The following is a 15,943-nucleotide window of genomic DNA, read 5'->3' as shown; positions in this document are numbered from 1 at the left end:
TAGATGTGGCAAATACATTACCCAGGAAATAAAAGACACTTAAAAGTGTATGTCCCAGTTCTCATCTCTTATATTGCTATTTCATATACCACAAATCTCTTCAAAATCCCACTATTTTATTATTCTCTCACAGGATACTCTGAAGTCTTATTTACAGCAATTCTCAAGATCCATAATAACGTATTTATGTGTGTATTTGTTTAAGCTCCGTAAAGGAAAAGACTGGGTTTTCTTTGCTTTTATTTAGTCCACTAATAAATATTGATCATCTTATTGGATAGATGAATATTTGCGGAGTGAATAAACAAAATAATGTTTATCTATTAATATGATTGTTCTTTCTCCTAGGCATCTGTCTAGCAAGAAAGTCTATCAAGAAACTAAATAAACTTTATTGAATACATTTGACTTTCAGGCCTTAGCTAAATATATGTATTTTAATCATAAGTCCTTTCTAGTGTTACACTGTTTAAAATATTATTTTCTCTTTTTCTATATGTTTGTTAGTTTCTGTGTCTTAATTTTGGTTGAAACTATGTTCTCCATAACCATATAAAATTAGTAACATTTGATGACAACTATTTTACATTTCAGACATATATGCACCACCTTTAAACAGCACACGCTAAATAATTGTTTCTAGATAGGAATTCTAGGGTCTTTAGGGTCTTCTATCATGCAAGTCCTTCTTTCACAACAGTGGTCATGGACAGGAAATCCACTTTATTCCAAAGGGAGCCACTAGGTGGTGTGGTGGCTCAAGTCTAAAGAAAACTTCCGTTTACTTAGGAGTTTCCTACTATAATTCTAACCCTAACTTTCTATATGCTTCCATTCTTTGAGGTTTAAATAATACTGTAGGGCCCTTGAACATAGGCTTCAAGATATTAAAACATATAAATCAAAGCTTTTTATACAGTGTCACTTAGGGAAGATGCCTCGAACAATTTTAGTTGAGATGTATCCCCTCCCAAATGGGGTACTATTTCATTCATAACTTTATTAAACAAGAGAGACAATTCTTGTATACAAAATATTTCTTTTTCTAAGATCTGAAAAGTTACATTTTAAAGAGCTAATTGTAATTAAATATAAAAATTATTATAAAATTAGAAATACCTGCTGTAGAGTATCCCAAGGGCCACATCGAAGAATTTCCAGTTTATCCAAAGCGGGTGTCATGTTGGCTAGGCATTTCACAGGTCTCTTTCTTCTAACAATTTTCTTTTGTTGATTTTGCTTGAAAATTTCAAGCCAAGGTTTAAATGATTTTATCCAGGCTAGTCTTTTTTCTTCAATAGAATATAGAAGGGTTGACTCTGATACAGAGCAGGTCATGCTTTCAGGTTCAGGTCCATTTTCATGGCATTTTTCTGAAATTTTTCTAATCTCAGATTTAAGAGCGTTTACTTCTTTAGATACCATGGAGCTTTCTGCATTATAGTCACTCAAGTCTTCACAAGGAGCATGTCTACCTAACACATAATCTTGGACATTTCTTTTGCCTTCTATATCTATCATGGTATCAGTTGTGTTAAAAATGACAATGCCTCTATTCCAAGCATTGTCTTTTGGGTTGTCCTCAATTTCTTTGGATTTTGAATAAATTTCTTTTTCTTCTAATATTACGTTTTCTCCTACATCTTCGGAATTTTCTGATGTTAGTGAGAGTGATTTTTGTTTCATTGAAATAACTGAAGTATCCTTATCTTTATATAATAATCCATTCGGTTCTTGTATCTCTTCTTTTTCTACTTTTTGTATCTTTTTCTGTGGAATATCTTTGATTATTTTCTGTGCCTCATTGGTTTTCACCTCATTGATTTCTTGGTTATGTCCTAATATTATCTGGGTTTTTTGTCCTGTATTCTCATTTATGACATGTTTCATGATTTCTTCTTTTTGTGCATCAGACTTTAATTCTTGCAGCAGAAACTGTTCTTTCAGATTTCCTTTTAGATCAGAGTTTCCCAATTCAGTTTTGTTATCTATATTTTCATATTTTCTTTCTTGCTTGGCCAATTCTTCTGAACATTGTTTTTTTGCTAGGTTTTCATTTTTTTCTTCCATTTTAAAATCTGCCAGAATTGTTTGGCTTGATATAGATTCTTTTAATTTTACTTGTATTGATTCTTTTAATATAGTCTGTCTCTCTACGTTTTCTTTCATATTTGATTCCTCAACCAGCCAAAGGAGAACATCTTCCTGCTTCTTTGAATTTTCATGCACTAGATTTTTGGCTATATCACCCTTATCATTTGAAATATCTTCAAGACTTGAATGTTTGTTATTATATCCTCTCTTCTTTAATGCACTACTTATTATTAGCTGTTGGCTTGCATCTTCTCTTAATATTATTTTTTCCTTTCTTATTAGTTCCTCTCTTTCTTGTTTCACAATATTCTTTTTTTCTTCATATTCTTTTTCTCTCCTTTTCCTTTCCTCTTCCTTTTGCTTTTTGCTCTCTTCTTTTATCCTTTGTTCCTCCTGTAATCTTTTTCGATTTTCTTCCTCCTTCTGCCGTATTTTTGCTTCCTTTTCCTTCCACTCTTTTGCTTTCCTTTTCTTACTTTCAATTTGCTCTTTAATAATTGGGCCATATTTCTGATAGGCTACAAATGCTTTATATTTAGCTTGAATTTTAACAGCTGCATTATTCTGCTGTTTTAACAAACAATTTTTTTCTTTTTCTTGTTGGTCTTTAAATCTTGTTCTTTCTTCTTCCATTTGTAAATGCAAGTTTCTAATATACTCCTAAAACAAAGTAAGATACATGGCAGTCAGCATAAACTAAACATGAGATGTTACTAAAATGTCATCTGAAGTGTGGATTGAAAACAAATACTAAAACTGAAGTCTTAATAAAGTTTCTATAAAATTTATTTAGAGAAACTAAAGTCATTTATATTAAAGCATATTACTTTTTTAATATTTAGGAGATTGAATCATGTGGATAAGTTGATACTCTGATGTTATATGTATCCTAAGCCACCCAAATATAAATTGAAGATTTCCTTGAAGATAGAAAGCATATAAAATCAGAAAGACACAGAATAAGCAAACAAACAACAACAAAAGGGAAACCACAGGCTAAAAACCATGTAGAAGAAAAGGATTTCAAACTTTCTGGAATAAGAGTTCTGATAAAGAAGACTCAGAGCTAGTATTGAGACTGCAAAAACAGGAATTATTTTGTGAAACTTATGATACCAAGAAAGCCAGATAGTCCCTACATACAAACAATATATAGAACCAGCCTACTCACATATCTTATCCCTTCCGAATGATCAAAATAGTTGATAACCACATACTACTGCATTTAATGAAATATTTAGAGTTAGGTAAGAAAATATTATTTTTACTAGAGTCCTAAACCAAAAGTAAGCAGATCAACAAAATTGAGCAAATATCTAAGGGAAACTAACAAAAAGGATATGAGACTATATTTTAATCAGCAGAAGGAAGAACCAATTTCTGAGAAAATCAAACTATTCAATAAATAAACTAGATAAAAATTTAAAGATATTTTAGAAAAAATATTTAAGCAGGAATAACCTCATATTTCAAGTATTCAAATAAAAATGACTCACTTAAACCAATAATCAAAATAGAATGGCTGGACAGCTGATTACTTAAAAAAAAACTTCAAAATTAGATGTTTTCCTCAAACAACAAATAATAACAAAGATAAAAATTACATGTCAGAGGTAAAGAAGATTAACGCAGAAACTCCAACACATGACTAGTAGGAGTTCCTGAATAAAGAACTGAGAAAAACTGAAGGGAAGAAAATAATAGAAAAATACGTTTTCATAAAAACAACAACAAAAAGCCATGGGAGAAAGATCGAACATTGCATGCACACATACACAACACACTTAGACAGATGCTAGCAACATTTCAGAACTCTGGGGAATGTAAGCTGTTAGTTATACTGTGCTCCTTTTTAGATAATGTGTCTTTTTTCCTCTGGATGCTTCCAACACTTTATTTTTCCTTTGTCTTGAATTTGAATAGTACTATTTAATTCCAAGGTGTGATTTTCTTTGTATCTCTCCTCCTTGGGAATTGTGTATCATATTTGAAAGTAGGGGTTATTTTCAGTTTTATGTACTGCCGTATCTTAAACACTCAGAGAAGTGCCTGACCTAGTAGAAAACCAGTAAATATGTGTGGATGAATGTATAAAGTGAAAAATCCTAAAGCTTCAAAAGAGTGTAAGGGAAAGGTATCAAATTTGCCATCATAGATAGCATAGGCAAAAATAAATAAATATGCAATGAAGTCATATCTTTACATTGTTAAAAGTGGTAATAAACCTGTATTCTACGCCCAAAGAAACTGACCATTCATTTTTGAAAGCAAACTAAAAATATTTTCAAATATGCAAACAAATATTGAGAAAATCTAGCATCCAAAAATGTTTTTTGACAAGTATTTAAGTGTATACTCTAGGAAATTAAAAATTGAGTCCAGAAATTGGAATAAGAGTCAGGATTCAAAGAGCATAATAAAGAAACCATTATCACTGAATACTTAGTTTTTTGAATCATCTTCTTTCTTCAATCATTTTACTTAAAGAAGGCTATTTGTTTTACTGTTACTCCTTTTTATGTAATGCATCTTTTATCCTCCAGATGCTTCTAAGACTTTATTTTTCCTTTGTTTTGAACTTCAATAATTGTACTATTTATTCCAAGGTGGCATTTTCTTTGTATTTATCCTATTTGGAAATTATTTTTCATCTTTGAATATGCTGGTTGATTTTTAAAAAACAAATTGAAACCTTTTTAACCATTATCTCTTTACCTCATAGCTTCTGCCCCATTCTCTCCTCTCCTTTTAAGATATGATACAAATTTTATATCTTTTCACCATGTATCACATATTTCTTGTGCTCTTTTCCTCTTTTCTCATTTTTTTTTCTTCCCAGTGCTTTAATTTGGATATTTTCTATTGAACTGTCTCATTTCACTAATGGTCTCATCTGCTATGTCCAATCAAATTCACCCACTGAATTTTAATTTTATATATTGAATTTTTTAAACTCTAGAATGTAGAGTTGGTACTTCATTATAAACGCTATTTTTCTTTTCACATCACCTGTTTAAGTATTTTGCTACTGGATGATAATTATAGGTATTCTAACAGCTCTACTATACTTAACTTTTGGATTATCTACAGGTGAGCTATTATTGTCTTTTTCTTGTCACTTGTCATTCATATGACTCTATCTCTTTACATGCTTAACCAGCTTTTTAACTTGACAATGTGTAGTAGACACCTACTTTTGCAGGAGCAGGTTTATATAAATTTTAAAAAGATTTGAAAGGAATACAAAAAAGGATAATGTTTAGTTAAATAACAGGATTATGGGAGATATCTACTTTAAATTTGTAATTACTTAAAATAATTGTATATAAAAACTCCAGAGAAAATAAAAACTAAAACTTCATCAATAATGTATCATCAGAATAATCTTATATTCAGAACAAAATTAATTGTGTTTAGGAAAAAGAGTAAGCTTTCATAACAATCTTTGAACATAAAGAAATATTCAAAATGGTACATTTCATCAAACCTTAAAAGAAATGTTAGAATTACAATTTTATATAGACAACACTCACCAAACCAGCTAACTCTCATTTTCAAGACATTCTATTTCAAGAAGTGTTTCTGAGGATTAATAAATTTTTAATGCTGTAATAAACTAAAATCTTATACTACTTAGGCAGCATTATCTAAAAATAACCATTTCAAGCATAGTAATTTCAAATAAAGAAAGCTTAATGTGCTAATTAAAAACAACAAATAGATACCTCATGCTGTTTAAACTTTTCTTTCCAAATTTTCTCTTCTTTATAGAGTTCATCATTCATCTTGTCCTGTTCTTGCTGAACATATGATAATAATAAATACGACTATACTCAAATATCAAAAATATTGTGTTAATTATATATGATTCTCATAAAATATATTTGTAAACAATAGTTAAAGATGACAACCCAACCAATGGCTTTCAATTTTTAGTACTGGGATAACAACCTTTAATCTCAAACTGAAGTGTCACATAAATAATACCTAGGGTTTCCATTCTGAGAACATAAAGAAGTTTGCAACCTGGGAAAGTTGTTGTATTTGAGTGTGTTTATTCACAGAATATAATGTATTGGCTTGAAACACTGTTGGGCATTGTAAAAATTACAATAATGTTTGTAAAATGGGTTTTGTGTTACGATTGTTTCCTCACCGTGTCATACCATTTAATTCACATAAATCAGTTCAATAAGTAATGGTTTTCTTTCAATAACTTTTTATCAACACATTCGATAAGACTCCTCAGAATAAACAAAGATCAGTAAAATACAGCCCCCTTCTTCAAAAACTCTTCTGATAATGTGAAGACACTATCATAAATTTACACATTACCCAAAATCTAGCAGAATAAGTTTGTTGCAAGAGAAAAATATAAAAAATCATAATGGGCATGATAATTAGATCATGAAAGGTTTTATGCAAAAGACTGTATTTGAAATCACTACGTTTTCAAGAAGAGACACATTTTTGGCACTTATTAAGCATTTTGAGCTAGGAAAATCATTACATCTCTGTTTTTATGAAAATCATCAGTTTACATTAGATAAAATTAAAAGAGAACTAAGGAGACAAGGAGATCGGTGAGCAAATTATATTAGTGTGTTACTGTAAAGGAACACCTGAGGCTAGATAATTCATAAAGAAAAGAGTTTTATTTAATTCATGATTTTGCTGGCTGTACAAGAAGAATGGTGCCTGCATCTGGTTCTGGTGAGGCCTGAGGATGCTTTTACTCATGGTGGAAGAGAAATGGAGCCAGTGTGTCACATGGCAAGAGAGGCAGCAAGAGAGAGAGAGAAGAGAAAGTGCTAAGCTCTTTTAACAGTCAGATGTTGTGGCAACTAATGGAGCAAAAACTCAGTCATTACTATGGGGAGAGCACCAAGCTATTCATGAGGGATCCACCTCCATGACCCAAATACTTCCCACTAGGCCCCACCTCCAACACTGGGGATTCCATGAGATTTTGAGAGGATAAACATCCAAACTGTATCAGAAAGTATGAGAAATGGCCATGTGAGAATCAGTATGGCCTTCTGTAGATAGGTAGCAAGAGTGAGAACAGATGCAAAGACAATGCAAACATGAAATTACCACAAATTACCAATTCATTAGATATTTTAAAAAGTGGGAAAAGTTCTTTGATCATTATTTCACATGAGCTATGGGAATTTTTGATGAGGTTTAAGCATGGAAGTAACATATTTTTAAATAAATAGTTGTCTGACAGTGCTATGGATAAGTGTGAGAAATGTAAGACCAAAGGTAGGGAGACCAATTAGAGAATATAGTAAATATCTCAAGTTAGACCCTCAGGCAGCTTGAACTACAAAGGAGCTGTAAAGTACATGGATGAGAAGATGGTAATAGAATAATTGGAGGGAAGATAGTAATAAAAAAGAAGGAAGAATAAAACATTACCCTCATTTTTCTACCTTGGACTAATGATGATAATGTGGCTTATTAAAATTAAGAATCCCAGGGAAGAACAACTCAGAAAGAAAGACAATGCATTCAGTTTTAGATATATAAAGTTCTCTGAGTATGTGGTTTTTGCAGGAGAGTTATGTAGTCTACCTTGTTTTGATACAATTGTAGATTTGGTTATCAACGGTCATTTGTTTTAAGCACCAAGGCATAATAAAGGACACATTAGGGAATTCATTAAGATGAAATTATCAAGAGAGGAGGTATATGGAGTAAGAAAAGAAAGGGACAAAAATAGAATCCATGATGTTAGTTCCTACCCAACTCTCAGTTTGAACTCCACTCCCCAGTGTTGGTGGTGGGGCCTGGTGGGAGGTGTTTGGATCATGGGAGCAGGTCCCTTATGAAGGTCTTTGACCATCCCCTTGGTGATAAGTGAGATTTTGCTCTGAGTGCACATTAGATCTGGTCATTTAAAAGTGTGTGCCACTTTTAAAAATTACCCAGTCTCAGGCATTTTCTTTATAGCAATGCAGGAACAGCCTAATGGAAAACACAAGGACAGAGAGAGAAAATGAAGTCTAAAATGGATATCAATTAGTAATTGCTAAAGATGTGAGAGAATCAAGACAATGGGATCTCACAGAAGTCAACGGAAAGTAAAATGGTCAACCATCAAATTTTTGCCGGCATAAAATGCTACAGAGGCCAAAATAGCTGAAAGAAACCTGTGAGTATAATACATAGAAGTCATTGGTTATCTTCCTCAAGAACAGTTTCATTCAGTAGTAATGCTGCAAGAAACCTAGCAGGATTAGAATTGGATGAGAAATGAAAAAATTGATATAGTATAAATAACCACTCTTTAAGAAGCCTATCATACACAGCCTTTAAAAAGCCAATCAAAGAACAGCTAAAGAAAAACATAGGAATAATCTCATGATTTTTCTTTTGTTTTAAAGAACAAAAGAACATTTTAAAGAACTAAAAGAACATTTTAGTACAAACCAGCAAATACTACTCGATAATCTACATTATACTCAATCTATTTTGGATTTTTTTTTTAAAGCTTTTGATCTCAGAAATGACTATGTCATTCTGGTCTATGGAAAAGAAAACATAACTAAAGGAAAATTAAAGATTCATTTCTTACTATTAGAAAAAGTCATGGCATAACTAGTTCTACAATATTACAATTTATTTTACTGTGTTTCTTTTCTTTTTTTTTTTTTTTTAAGACAGAGTCTCGCTCTGTCGCCCAGGCTGGAGTGCAGTGGCGTGATCTCGGCTCACTGCAAGGTCTGCCTCCCGGGTTCATGCCATTCTCCTGCCTCAGCATCCTGAGTAGCTGGGACTACAGGCACCCGCCACCACGCCCGGCTAATTTTTTGTATTTTCAGTAGAGACAGGGTTTCACCGTGTTAGCCAGGATGATCTCGATCTCCTGACCTCGTGATCCGCCTGTCTCGGCCTCCCAAAGTGCTAGGATTACAGGCGTGAGCCACCGCGCCCAGCCTTTAATGTGTTTATTTTCTACATAGTCAAGAAATGAAATGTCCTCAACATGCAGGACTAAAAAATGCTGAACAAGCTAATGTTCTTTATATGCAACACTCAAACCCAGCAAGTTCTGGATAATGTATAAATCAACTTTAATCATGAAAGATAGAGAAGTCTGTCATGCCTGTAACCCAAATATTCTAAGATTCTGATGACCTCCAAGTAGGGTCCTAAAATCCACCAGTTTCTCAATACTGATATACCACTACCATGACCTGATTGTGTGGATCTCCTAGGGGGAAAACAACACCAACAACACATACGACAGAAATGAAAACAGTACAAAACTTCACACCAAAAAGTTTCCAGTTCAAGAAAGTAGCTTGATTATGAAGCTGGGGCACAGACTGTCCCTAAATGGTTGAACTACTTTTAAATATGTTTTGCATGTCATATGCCAGACCACATAGCAAGGTCAATGCATACTCAAGAATTTTTCATTGCTTTTTCCAATGTTTAGAAGCATATAAAGAAAAACAACAACGTATATTGTAAATTTCAGACTATCCACGATGACCCTTGAAATTCATAGACTCCATTGGCCCCTAAGATCAAAAGTGTGTCTGACCTTCCAATGAATTTCAATAAAAACTAATCAAGGAGCTCATATTAAATACTGTTAATTCACAGTCGATTTCTTCCTCTATCAGAGAGTAATTAAAAGTCATACTATTAAGCTCAAATCTGCACCACAATCCAAATATCAATATTCTTCAGAGGTAGCTACTGATTTTAAAAATACATGAAAAACAAAAGCAAAATACCTTCTGAATATTCTCTAATTTCTTCTTTTCAATTTTAAATTGTTTCATCCAGCAATGTCGCTTTTCTTCTTCTTCTTGAAATTGTTTTTCTTCTCTATCCCTCTGAGCTTTAAGAGTTTCTTTCTCTTTATCTTCTAATTCCTTCTGTTTCTCTTGCCAAGCCTCAAAAGATTGTCTACATTTTTCTTCCACTTCACAGTATCCAAAATTTATATCAGCATCATCTGCACCCATGAAGAAAAATAACAACATTATTTGTAAGATCAAAACTGTCAAAACTAATTCAAAGTATAAAAGTAATTTTTTTAATTTTTTTTTAATTTTACTTTAAGTTCTAGGGTACATGTGCACAACGTGCAGGTTTGTTACATATGTATACACGTGCCATATTGGTGTGCTGCACCCATTAACTCATCATTTACATTAGGTATATCTCCTAATGCTATCCCTCCCTCCTCCCCCAACCCCATGACAGGCCCTGGTGTGTGATGTTCCCCTTCCTGTGTCCAAGTGTTCTCATTGTTCAATTCCCACCTATGAGTGAGAACATGCAGTGTTTGGTTTTTTGTCCTTGCAATAGTTTGCTCAGAATGATGGTTTCCAGCTTCACCCATGTCCCTACAAAGGACATGAACTCATCCTTTCTTATGGCTGTGTAGTATTCCATGGTGTATATGTGCCACATTTTCTTAATCCAGTCTATCATTGATGGACATTTGGGTTGGTTCCAAGTCTTTGCGATTGTGAATAGTGCCGCAATAAACATACGTGTGCATGTGTTTTATAGCAGCATGATTTATAATCCTTCAGGTATATAGCCAGTAATGGGGTGGCTGGATCAAATGGTATTTCTAATTCTAGATCCTTGAGGAATCTTAAAGTAAAAAAAAAGTCAACATATTCCCAAAGTGAGAATATGCAACAATAAAATACATTGTTGAATAGACATAGAAATGTCACTGAAGTGAATAAAGTCACATAAGTTGACTTAAAATATTCCACAAAACTTAATATAAAAATAAAACCCACAAGTGTGTGTGTGTGTGTGTGTGTGCGCGCGCGCGCGCGTGTGCGTGTGTGTGTGTCATTAAGAAATAGTTAAGAGATAGTTAAGAGATACTAAATAAAGTCAGGGATAGTCAAATCTATTGCAATCAGCTGAACATGTGGAAAAAATATTTAAATCAAGTAAATTTAGAAGGCTTAAAAGTCTATGATGATATGTAATTTAATAAGTATAGCAAAGGCACAATAATCTTCAAACATTGTAATTGCTTTTCTAAATGTCAAAATAACAAAAATCAACTGTCCAATTATTTTTAGATAACTATGATCAATCATATAAAAATTAACAAACATATCATTGAGCAATTTAGTCCACCTGGTAAAACACGTTCATCCACAGGCAAGTCATGAGGACTAGGCTCAGGAACAAAATCAGGACTGGCACAATCGGTTTTACTTCTCATAAATTCTTCTTTTTCTATTTCAGATAATATCTAAGAGGTTAAATGAGTACCAATGATTAAAGAAAATCAAAATAGAGAGTAAAGCTGTCATTTTAATAATACATTAAATATTTATATGTATATACCAAGAATTTTAATGTACTCCAGATTTCTCTCAAATACAAATCTGCAGCACATTGGTAATTATTCTCTTTACAATGAATAAAAAAGTTTTCCCATGCAAGCATTAGTAACCCTCCTTATGTTTTTCAGAACTCTAATAAGTCTTTAATATTATTTAATATTATTCCACAATATTCAATTAAACCATTTGACAATCACTTCAAAATGTTTCTACTAATGTTTTCCTTTTAATATATTTCTATTTTTCTGACTGCAGTGACTGTTCACATACACAAACTTTTTATATATTCTATATGATACAAAAGAGAACTATTCTCTAACCTAAATTATATATACATCATTTATATCAATTATTTTCCATAATTATATTTTTACCATACTTTGGTTAGAAAGATACAGGCTATTTATTCCAAGGAAGTAACAGTATAATAATTTAAAATTAATATTTCAAATTTGAGTATTACAAAAAAAATTCAATAGAGTAAAACATTCAAAAAGAATAAGAGATATATAAGCAATTTTCAAGTTATGTTAAACACATTAGGGAGGAGAAACAGGTAAAAGGAGAGAAAGTTGGACAAAATGAGAGGTAAAAATCAATCTAAGAAGTGAATCTTTAGGAGAGACTTTCTCTTAAATACATTTGTGGGATTTTAACTTAATAAACTGCTAAGGCTCTTCTTATTTTTTAAGTAAGTTTTTCTTTTATTTGTTTCTAAAAACTACTATAAAGTATTGTAAATTTAAATTTTCTATAACGTCTCTGCAGGAACATAGTACATTCCTAAGAAAGAGTAAATAAGAGCATATTCATTATTTTCCTCAGAATTTTTAGACAACCAAAGTTGTGTAATATAGTTCTACTATTTTATCTACATTCACATTAAATTGCCAGGTATAAATGGCTCAACCCATCACTTTTAATATTCTTAAAGATTGAAAATTGAGTGTTTTTATATCATATGCTAGAAGAAACCATAAAACCACAGATGATTTGCTTAAAAATAATTAAATTTTTAATATTTAAATCAGGGAACTTAAAATCAGTGAAGTATAAATCTTGTGTAAGAGAGAAAATTTCTAATTGTAATAGTGAATATTTTAAGTCAAATATTGAATATATACCTTAATTAATTGCTCTGAACTTTCTTCATATTCAGTTGATAGTCCTGTCCTTAAATGCATATGATTATTAGAAACTGCTCCATAACTACAGCCTAGAGAAAGAAAAATATATATAACTTCCAATATTAGAGTACAATACAACATCTCAAAATTTCAAACTCTTTCTTAATTTTTAATCTCAAATTCTATCAGGGTATATTGTTGATGAGTAAGAGTAACTCAAAATAACAGAAAAATTATTAAGAACAAATAATAGAGGAAATCTGTTATCTTTATTCTAAAAATAAAAGTAATAAATTTCTGAAGTGCTTTGACTCTATCATTTTCCATATTCTAGTGCCTGAAGTTTATTTCCCAGGCATAAAGAATCATGCCTGGCTTGATACTGCAATGGCACCTTGATTAGAAATCAACAAAAATTCAACTCTATCTGCCACAAACCAGATATGACCTTGCACAACGTATTGAAAACATTTTAATACAAATATTAATTTAAAAATTATAATTATTACCATGTAAAATAAGATGAATTATATTTCTTATTTTATGAGTTGTTGAATTTTATAATTTTTAATTATGTGTGCAGATGTAGTTATGTTTATTTTCTTTCACTCAATTGATATGTTATAACATGGTAATGTTTCCCAATAGCAAACTAACTTTACAGAGGACCATTCTGCTGGCTAACCGATTATTCATACGTATTTTGTCAGATATTATAGATTTTCTTTTAATACCTATTCACTACCTTTCTGGCATGCTTTCCTGTGTGAGAGGTCGAAAATAAAAAAATGACATCATCCAGATACCTTCACAGCTAGATTTCTGAGAGTGATTTAGTTTATGTTCATATTTATATAATTCTTTTTTTTCACAAATTATTATGTCTAAAGGGAGGCAGGTGATGATATTTTTATTTCTATGAGCCAAAATGTGGTAGAGGGAGCTCGGAGTTGGGAGACAGGAGTGTATAGTAGAGGACTAATGTCTCTGAACTTCTTAAGTATAGCAGACAGCAGCTTCTGATGCAGCCCAGTTTTATGATATATGTGTGGGGTTTGTTCTACACCTTGGATGTTTAGACTAGAGACTGCTTCTTCAGTCTTATTAATAATTCGGTTACTTAGTCTAGTAGATAGTCCCCAAAGATGTTCCTCCCAAAGAATCATACCTACTGGTATACATAACCTGTGTAGTTCCCTCTCACATAGGACATAGGCTGACCCTGCGTGGCCATCAGGATGTGGCAGAAATGACGCGTGATGTCTGAGAAGAGATCATGAGAAGCCCTACAAGGTTCCACTTTGGTCTCTTGGTATTTTGCTGTAGAACACTTCTCAGAATCTACATGATCTGAGGAGCGAATGCCACAGAGAGAGCCTACATGTAGGTGCCTCCAGTTAAAAGCCACATCTGAACTCTCCAGCCAACAGGTGGCATCAGTAGCCAGACATTTTAATGAGCTATTTTGGAATTCTAATCCAGTCAAGCCTTCAGATGACTACAGACTTAAATCAACATCTGACTATAAATGCATGAAAAACCCAAGCAAGAACTGTCCAGGTGAGCCCAGTCAACCAACAGAATCAAAAGATATAATAATAAATTATTTTAACTTTCTAACTTTGTTTTACAGCAATAAATATTCAGAACATCTCTCCTTATAAAAATAAACAAAAAACCTTACTGCCCATAAAGCAGCTAGTGCCCGTTCTCTACAACTGAGAACCCCGATCAATACATCTATATTCATAACACAGCAATAAATATTCAGAACATCTCTCCTTATAAAAATAAACAAAAAAACTTACTGCCTAAAGTAGCTAGAGAGTCTGTTTTCTACAACTGAGAACTCCAATCAATACATCTATATTCATAAATGAAACTAGCTTCTAGTTTCTTTTATCTGTGCTACGCTTGTACAATTTTGATCTGAAATATACAGCTTTTAGAAATAAAGTATTTTTGCTCCTTAATAGGTTATAAGAATTTAGTTGCAACATCTTTCCCAGTTTAGCAACATTTGAGAAATCTCTTTCCACCTCTTTGCCATATTATTGATTTGTTTTTCACTTTTTCAAATAATTTTGATAATTTAAGTTTTCTTGAAAAATCATTAATTTAATTAATTTTAATTTAAACTATCATCCTGTGTAATAATGTAATAAATAATTTAAATTAAATAATTCATATAAGAATGAATACATAATGTAAATTATTAAATTATTACACAGGATGATAATTTAAATTTCAGTAAATTCAAATTTAATAAATAATACATATTAGTAATAATTTAATGAATAATAAACTTATAATAAATTTAATTTTAATAATTATTTTAATTTAATAAATTAAAATAATTAATTTTAATAATTTATACTTAAAATAATTAATTCTACTAATATAAATTTAATAATTTTAAATAATTTAAATAATTAACCATTTTTAAAAATTAATTTAAATTTTCTGGGAAAATTATTTTACTCACTGTGATTGTCAAATCTCTTTTATAAGGCTCTGATTTATTTGATCTTGTTAGAGATCAGATTAGATTAGATTAGAGTCATATACAAGATCTCATAATTTTCTAAACCACTACTGTAACTGTAGTTGTATCTCAATTCATGTGACTAATTTCTACAGTTGTGTTTTCCTTGATTTTTTTTTATAATTAGGCTATAAATAGGCTGTATAACTGTCAATTTATTTATATTTTCAGTGTTTAAATCTTAGTAAAAATAAACAAAACATGTCATTAACATTCTTCATAATTCAACCATAGATAATCATTGTCAAAATATACAGTAAATCTTTACATAGCAATTCATGCTGGTGTTTGGAACAAAAATCATGGAGCCACCTTCCTCTCTTCACTTTGTACCAGTCCACCAATATACGCTTCTCTTTCTACCTTAAAATAATGTCCAGAATATGGCCATATTTCTTCATGTCTACTCAAACCACTCTCATCTCTTATCACATTACTGCAATAGTCTTGTAGTAGCTTGACTACCTCAAGGCATATTCTCTACACAGTCAACAGAATGATTGTTTCCAAATAAAATTCAGATACTGTCATTGTTTACTCAAAATTTTTTATATGTTGAGAATAGAATCCAAAGTCCACAAAATGGTTTAGAAGAGCCCTATATCATCTAATCCCTTGTTTTCGCAGATACAACCAGAAACATTTACTTGCTGTTATTCAAACATATTAAATCCACTCAGTGGGCCTTTATACTTCCCTCTTTCCAGAATACAGGCTTCCTAGATAACCATGTGGCTCAGCTTTACATTCATTAAGTCATTGCTCAAAAATCACCTTGTCACAGAGACCTTCCCTGACTATTTAAAATAGCAAACTCCAGTCTCTATCTC

At 31.6% G+C, this 15,943-nt stretch overlaps 1 protein-coding gene across 1 annotated transcript in view; it reads right to left on the bottom strand.

Moving 5' to 3' along the window:
• Positions 1–15,943, bottom strand: part of LRRIQ1 (leucine rich repeats and IQ motif containing 1) — a 199,916-nt gene that overhangs the window by 169,058 nt on the left and 14,915 nt on the right. Inside the window, 5 exon segments of the mRNA XM_058425629.1 lie at positions 1,120–2,754; positions 5,820–5,894; positions 9,849–10,072; positions 11,230–11,347; positions 12,566–12,657. Coding sequence (XP_058281612.1) covers positions 1,120–2,754; positions 5,820–5,894; positions 9,849–10,072; positions 11,230–11,347; positions 12,566–12,657 — 2,144 coding nt within the window.

This window comes from Hylobates moloch, unplaced genomic scaffold (genome assembly GCF_009828535.3).
Source record: "Hylobates moloch isolate HMO894 unplaced genomic scaffold, HMol_V3 SCAFFOLD_12, whole genome shotgun sequence".
Taxonomy (NCBI): Eukaryota; Metazoa; Chordata; class Mammalia; order Primates; family Hylobatidae; genus Hylobates; species Hylobates moloch.
Note: the sequence above shows the minus strand (reverse complement) of the source record. Positions and strands in the feature narration are given on the sequence as shown.